This window comes from Natrix helvetica, assembly GCF_964273705.1.
Source record: "Natrix helvetica genome assembly, chromosome: 15".
NCBI lineage: Eukaryota > Metazoa > Chordata > Lepidosauria > Squamata > Natricidae > Natrix > Natrix helvetica.
The window spans coordinates 7,738,404-7,746,266 of NC_138565.1; the positions used below are offsets into that span (position 1 = coordinate 7,738,404).

Sequence of the window (7,863 nt, forward strand, 5' to 3'; positions counted from 1 at the left end):
GGAATCCGATGGGCGCTTCAACCGCCCTTCGCCCGATTCGGTTCTGGGTGGGCGCGCTATCCTGCAGCGCGAAGGATCGCGGAAGGCTGACTCCGCGCAACGCCCAAGGCACAGAAAACGCCATGAAACGCATCCTTCGGGGACGCGTAAAAGAAAAGAAAGGATTCCGCGCAGAGCCGACCGCGCGGGGCTTCGCTTCGACCCAGCTGTTGAAGCCTCTGTTCTTTTTTTTTAAACCCTATCGAGATTTTTTTTGGGGGGGGGAGGAGGGCGCAGGTTTTGGCTGCTCAGGGCTGCTCAGGGCTGCAACCCCTCTTCCTCCTTCCAAGAATCGCAACAGGCGAGGCGACAAAATTATTTTAAAACAACCAAAATTCCGAAGCCTGCAAGGACCGAAAAACGATTCTTAATATCAATGAAGATGATGGGGATTGGTTATTCTTTGCCACCATAAGGGAAAACCTGACCAGATCCCCGTTGGATTGGAGCTGCGGCTGGATCCCGAGCTTCCTTACCTCGCCAAACCTTTCTCTCTCCCGTTAGGGGGGCTGGAGATCCCCAAAGCGTCTTCCCCTCCGGCGTCCCAGAGCGCAGGAGCAAGCCAAGACCCCCGAAGGCGGGTCTGTTTGTGGGGCGCGCCGCCGCAGCCGGGTCATCCGAGACCCTCCTCCCCGTTTTCGTTGGCAACATTCATTATGATAATTCCGGCGGCGTATTGGGGGGCCGTCCTCTCCCCGGAGATGCATTAGCTGGGCCGGCGGCCGATCGCTCTAGGCTTCTCCGCAGCTCCCCCGGGGGTTGCCTCGCCAGCTCCAGCTTCCTCTGCCCGCGCCCGCGACCCCCCCCCCCATCCCATCCCAGCAGCACCTACCTTGCAACTTTCGCAGGTCAGCAGCCCGTAGTGGTAGCCCGACACTTTGTCCCCGCAAACGGGGCACAGCTCGTCCAGGTCCTCGTCGTAGGAATAATCCATCACCTTAAGCGGGCCTGCGGGAGGGAGAAGAGCCGGAGGCAGCGCCTGAGAAAAAAAACTCTTCCCCGGGGAGTTTTTGGGGTAGGGTGGGGAGGGGAAAGAGGGAGAAGGGAGGGAAGGTGTGCGGGGCCCCCGACGAGCGGCGGCCGAGAGACTGGGGGTTGGCCAGCGGGCAGCGGCCTCTCTTTATACCCGCGGGGACGTGTGCGCCGCGGCGCCTCCGCAGCCGTTCTCCCTGCGGGCGGGGACGCACAGGAACCCCCACCCCCACCCCCGCCGCCGTCGGGGAAGGAGGGCATTGAGAGGGCTCGGCTTTCCGCTGTCGTCCCCCCCCCCACGGGGGGCGGGCTCGGCCACAGTCCACCCCCTCCCCTGAGACACACACACACACACCGCCACCCCCCATGACTGGGCACCCAACGGGAATCGCGGCCTCCGCCTTCTTGTTCTTGCCCCCAGTGCCAAGGGAGGGGGGCAGGATCCTTTCTGCCTCCCTGGAATCAAAGCCCTTCCCCCCCCCCGCCCCGACGGGGCGCACCAGGCAGCCGGCAGAGGGACTGGGGAGGGGGGTGCCTGGTTCTGGCTGGCAACTGCCCCGGAGAGGCAAAGAGAAGGCCGCTGTGGGTACTCTGGGGTGGTTTTTTTTCCCTGGAGGGGGGAGATATCTGGGACCTGCGCTCCGAGACCCCAGGCGGATTCCTCTGGTGGACGGACCCCCGGTTTACTCCACTCGTAGCCACTTCCGAGGTGTAATCAGGCTTCAACCTAGCGGTTGAAGGAATAGGGATAGAGGCAGATTTTGGCTAGGGTTAGGGTTAAGATCGGGGGAAGGAAGATTATTGTCTCGTGTGGCAGGGATTTTTCCCATGCAGGGGGGCTGGGGGAGAGAGAAAACCACACACACCTGGCCACTCACTTCCTTAGTTAGTGGGTGACTAACTTCCTCTTTTAAACTTGCCTCCGTGAGGTGTCAGGACACCAGTTCCATCTTCCCATGCCAACAGCTGGACAAGTCAAGATGGAAATTATAGCCTTTGGCTCAGGGGGAAGGTAGCACGAGCGATTTCTCCCTCCAGCTGCGGGGAGAGCAGACACTCCATCCCAGGCCTTTCCCAAGGTTTTCTAAAAGCCTTGCCCGCTTCTTTTAGGATTGAATAAATGTTAAGAGGGAAGGAAGGAAGGAAGGAAGGAAGGAAGGAAGGAAGGAAGGAAGGGATTAAAGAAAGACAGAAGGAATGAGATGAGAATAAAGAAAGAATGAAAGGAGGGAGGTGAAGGGAGGGAGGAAGATGACGGATGGAAGGAAGGAAGGAAGGAGAGATAAGAATAAAGAAAGAAGGAAAGGTGGGGAGAGGAAGATGACAAAGAAAGAATGGGGAAGGGAGGAAGATGACAGGGACGGAAGGAAGGAAGGAAGGAAGGAAGGGGATGAGAATAAAGAAAGAAGGAAGGAGGGAGGGAGCGAAGGAAGGAAGCTATACACTGAGAGTCACACAGAGAGAGAGAGAGAGAGAGAGAGAGAGAGAGAGAGAGAGAGAGAGAGAGAGAGAGTGCGCGCGAGCAAAGGGAGCAATACACGTGTCCGCACAGACATACAACCACAAACTAATTGGAAGGAAATGAGGGAGGTGGAGGGAGGGAGGAAGATGACGGATGGAAGGAAGGAAGGAAGGAGATAAGAATACAGAAAGAAGGAAAGGTGGGGAGAGGAAGATGACAAAGAAAGAAGGAGGGAGGGAGGAAGATGACAGGGACGGAAGGAAGGAAGGAAGGGGATGAGAATAAAGAAAGAAGGAAGGAGGGAGGGAGCGAAGGAAGGAAGCTATACACTGAGAGTCACGCAGAGAGAGAGAGAGAGTGCGCGCGAGCAAAGGGAGCAATACACGTGTCCGCACAGACATACAACCACCAAACTAATTGGTCTGAACAGAACCTGCTCTGGCGTTCCGGATTAAATTCTATCACACCAGACAAGAAATCACCAAGGAGGCGGTGCAGGTTTAAACCAGCAATACAGAAAATTTGGGGCGGGAGGATGGGGGGGGGGGTGTTCATGCCCTCTTCTGCCCTGCGGACGTAAGGGGGGAACCCGCAAGAGGAGGTTTCCCCCCCCTTTTTTTTTGACCAACACAAACACACCCCGGGAAAAAAAACCGCGACGCTCAGGAAAACTCGCACCCCTTCCGGGGTGGGAGAGGATCACGAAGAACTCCGTTCGCGCGCACAAGAGGGGACGCTTCCTCCCTGCCGCCTGGAGCCGTGGGATGGGGCGGGGGGTCCTCTAAAGGTCATCCAAACGCTTCCGAACGCGCCATATGCCTGCTGCTGCCGCCTGGCGGCCTCCCTGCCCCCTTCATCCCTGGGACAGAAGCTTTAACTCGCACCGAAAGCTCATCCAGCCGAATCAACAGTGGTGCAAAAAAAACGGGTGAGTTGCTCGCACAGAAGGCATACAACTACATAAAGGGTGTTTTGTGTGTGTGTGTGTTTCCAAGTGCCAGGGTCCTGTGTTTCTGTGTTTGTGTGTGTGTGTGTGTGTGTGTGCAACATTTTGCTTTTTTCTTCCCGAAGGGCTCTGGCTGCTACCGGATTCCCCCCCCCCCCAAACCTCCTTCCCAGCCAGAAAAAAAGAAAGAAAGAAAAAAGCTAACAGCAGCCAACAAAACACAAACCGTCCCAGCGTGGAATCGAAAGCAAACTCGGCCCGAGCCAAAACTCCCAGCCCACCGCCCGCCTGGAATTAGCCTTGGCCTAGCGACCCCCCTCCTCTTCCTCCAGACCGCCCAACGAGCCTCTTTAGAGGTTTAAAAAAAAGAGAGCCAGGATCAGGTGATTCCTTTGGCCCTCCCATGGAAGACAGGTAAAGGTAAAAGTTCCCCTCGCACATAGGTGCCAGGCGTTCCCAACTCCAGGGGGCGCTGCTCGTCTCCGTTTCAAAGCCGAAGAGCCAGCGCTGTCCGAAGACGTCTCCGGGGTCATGTGGCCGGCATGACTCAACGCCGAAGGCGCACAGAACGCTGTTCCCTTCCCACCAAAGGTGGTTCCTGTTTTTCTACTTGCATTTTTTAACGTGCTTTCGAACGGCTAGATTGGCAGAAGCTGGGACAAAGTCACCGGAGCTCACTTTGCACTAGGGATTCGAACCGCCGAGAACGGCTGACCTTTCTGATCGACAAGCCCAGCCACTGAGCCACCATACAGATTTTTAAACCTGAGCTGTTTTTATTGGGCATAATGCCAGAAAAACGTGATAAGCAAAGGATATATTTAATAGATAGCCGCTGCGTCCCACGCCGGTGGAAGAGAGCCGTCTTAAAATCTGGGCGCTTGGAAATCTAGCTCCCAAGGTGCAAGGTGGGTGGCTGGAGCTTTCCTTGCAAGGAAGAGAACTTGTCCTGCGGGGACAGAAGCTGTGCTGGTTGTGGGGGTATGCACTCCCTATAGTTACCCACACACGCCCACAATCCCAAGTGCCTTTTCCCCATCCAGGTGAAGAAGGAGCCTTTGCTGTGAGGAAGGGTCACTCCCACCCTGCATTGTCTTCCTCCGGCAGCTGTTCTTGGAGGAAGCATTTCCTGCCTCCCCTGGAGGGGAAATGGCAGTCAGGAGACAGCTAGAGGCCTCCAACGGCTCTGTGGCAGAGGGATGGCTGCTCCATCATGGACTCATAGTAGTTGGAGAGCAAAGAGTGCCCTGAGCATAGGCAGAGTGTCCTCTCAAGGCCAGCTGGAAGCTGCAGGGCTCAACCTGGCAGAGGTTCAACCCCGCTGGGGCGTTTTAGGTTTGCATTTCGGGTCTGCCCAGATGTGCTACCCATTGGAAGGATGCCAGAGTGGCAGTCCAACCTCTGGGAAACCACAGGCAGCTGGGCCAAAGAGATGGCGTGGCCCTCAGCAATCTTTGCAGCTAACACATAAGAGGGGACTAAAGTCTAGAACATCTGGGAAACCACAGGCAGTGGCCTCGGCCCCGAGTTTGGTCAAAGGGATGGCGTGGCCCTCAACAATCTTTGCAGCTAACACATAAGAGGGGACTAAAGTCTAGAACATCTGGGAAACCACAGGCAGTGGCCTCGGCCCCGAGTTTGGTCAAAGAGATGGCGTGGCCCTCAGCAATCTTTGCAGCTAACACGTAAGAGGGGACTAAAGTCTAGAACATCTGGGAAACCACAGGCAGTGGCCTCGGCCCCGAGTTTGGTCAAAGGGATGGCGTGGCCCTCAACAATCTTTGCAGCTAACACACAAGAGGGGACTAAAGTCTAGAATAATGGACAAGAAGATCCAACCTGACCAAAAAGGACCCCCTCTGCTCCACCGATGTCCCCTGCGGTGTGGAATTCAAGAGAGACCCAGGCAAAATTCTCCATCTTCCTTTTAACAACCCCACATCTGACGCAAAGACCTCAGGAAGAGGATGCCAAGCCATGCTGAAACTGACCGGGCCGCGGGGGTCCGTTGGAAGAAATGGGATAAAGTTTGACGGGACATAAGAAGGACAGAAGGCCACCTGGAAGAAGATTCGTTTTCGGATGCCTGAGAGAGCAAGAATTAAGTGCGATGGGCCTTCTCTGGAGGAATCTGGATTTCAGGGGGAAAATTTGGAGAACCGCGGATTAAACAAGAATAAATCGAGTTCTCCTTTTGAAGCCAAGATTCAAAAATAGACCACAGGGCCTCTCTAAGCCCCTTCCTTGAGAGACCAAAAGAGCTTTTTCGGTCTTACAAGGAGCTTCCTCACTTCTGCACTCTGGAATTTGTGATGGAATGAGAAAAAAGGAGAAGCACAACAAAGCTATACTCCCAGCCTGGTCCATTCCTAGCAAGCTGTCTTCTCCATGAAACCACCTGAAAACGGGGGCCTCAAAACACGCTTTGCAGTATCCAGAGGTGAGTAGGGATCAGTTTTTATATTTTTTTGGGGGGGAGGGGGAAGGTTAGTGGGTGCTATCTTCCAAGGGAGCGGAGACGCTCTCCAGCTTCTGGGGGGGTGCAAATTCTCAGCCCTATCTTAGCATCCACTCTTGCTAAACAAAACCTCCTGTCACCGTATCACAGCAGGTTGCGGAACGGTTGAGCCCGCCCTGGAAACGGCCTCAACATCTGGGCCTCGGGGAGCTTCCTCCTGACTAGCTGGAGAAGATGTCCAGTAGCCCAGATGGTGGGGAAGTAACAGGCTGGCAAATGCACCAGCGGGGTCCGAGCGAATCACAACCTCTCAACAAGTAAGAGAAGGGTCCCGAATTCTACTTCAAGTTCAACCTCCAAAGTCCTATTCGGGAGAGGAGATCTTCCAGGCCACGCCGGCCTTAAACAGAGAGATTGGCACAGCTCCTGTCCCACTTCATCTTTAGCCAGAGACCACGGATTATCGGCGGAGTAGATTAAAAAGTACAATTGCAGCGATGACCTTGGCAGTCGGCTGCTATCAGTCACTTACTTGGAAAGTAGCCTGTTTTTCTCCCTTTCTCTCTCTCCGTTTATGACTCCACCAGCTTCTCCTTCAGTGGTGAAGTTCTCCCAAGAGTGAAAGTGGCTGGAGGCCAAAGCTTTGGACTCGGGTCTTAATCCGGATGGAGCCACATGGAGTCCACTTTTGCCACCGACGGCGGGGACTGACTGCCAGGTAGATCCGTGGGATCTGCGCTTGCCCTGGCAGTCGCAGTCTTTTTTTTTTTTTTTGCCGGACACTGGTCCAGTCCCCGCCTCCAAATGGTGACCACGGTAGATTTCAAATTCTTGCTTCATTGGCTTCCTCCTCAGCCACGTGACGGTGCTAGCAACAGAAAGGGGGGGTAAGAAAGGGAGGGAGAAAGAAAAAAACGCAGAAAGAAGAAGAAACAAAAATAAGATACAAAAACACCGTTCATAAACCAGGATCAGAATGTGGCAGCCGAGAAGATAAAGGGGACCTTTGCCATAGATAACGCAACTGCAAGAAAGAAACTTGTTAATAGATGGTTGAGGGAGGGGCAGAGAACATTAAAAAAAAATTGAGGGAAGGAGGGAGGGGGTGGATTTATTGCCGTGGTCCTGCCGGCCTGAACCATTTTTCTTTTCGGGTTCACCACGTCAAGAGTTGGGTGTTTTATCCCATCCTGGTTATCCCACCGTAGAGGCCATCAGAGATGCCAGGGGTGTTCATTTTGGCTCTTGCGAGCTGCCTTTTTTGGGGTGTGTGTTTTGTTTGACTTCAAACCTTGTCTTGTTTTTAAATAGTGTCTTGGTTTTAAATAGTGCCCAAACTGAAATGTGCATGCATGTTCGCGTACCGGAGTGCCAGAGTGCCAGAAACCCAAACATCAGCTGGCTGGCACACTCATGCCTGTTTTTTGGGCGTTTTGGGGTCAATTTCAGGCCGATTTTTGGGCTTTTTCAAGCCAAAAACAGCTCAAAAAGAGCCTGAAAACTGGTTTTTGGCTGTTTTTCGGGCCGTTTTCGGCCACTCCGGCACCCGCAGAGACTAGTTGACGGCACTGGAGACCAGGAGAGCAGCTGGCAAGAGCACATGTGCCCACAGAGAGGGCTCTGCGTGCCACCTCTCGCGCCTGTGCCATAGATCCGCCATCACAGCCTACACCATTTCTGAGAGATGGCAGTCCAGTCTCACTGGACTGGCATCTGTCCTCTCCCTGTTAGGAGCAACTTCCTAACAGTGAGAAAAATCAACCAGTGGAACGGCTGGCCACCAGAGGTTTTGGATGCTTCATCACTGGAGGTTTTTAAGAAGAGACTGGACAACCACTTGTCTGAAATGGGGTAGGGTCTCCTGCTTGAGCAGGGGTTGGACCAGAAGACCTCCAAGGTCCCTCCCAACTTTCCTTCCTCCTTCCTTCCTTCCTTCCTTCCTTCCTTCCTTCCTTCCTTCCTTCCTTCCTTAGTACTTTCCTTCCT

General features: G+C 54.3%; 1 protein-coding gene across 4 annotated transcripts in view; it reads right to left on the reverse strand.

Moving 5' to 3' along the window:
- Positions 1-6,677, reverse strand: part of NR5A1 (nuclear receptor subfamily 5 group A member 1) — a 355,896-nt gene extending 349,219 nt beyond the window's left edge. For 2 of the 4 annotated variants that reach the window (XR_014176545.1, XM_081967648.1), the window contains exon 1: positions 872-1,064. Coding sequence is in view for 2 of the 4 variants with exons in the window: in XM_081967648.1 (XP_081823774.1) it covers positions 872-973 (102 nt within the window). In the remaining 2 variants the exon portion in view is untranslated. Of the gene's footprint in view, positions 1-515; positions 637-871; positions 1,065-6,409 lie in introns of those variants that run through there. The other 2 variants (XM_081967649.1, XM_081967650.1) reach the window with 2 other exon arrangements.
- Between the last annotated feature and the right edge of the window lie 1,186 nt (positions 6,678-7,863).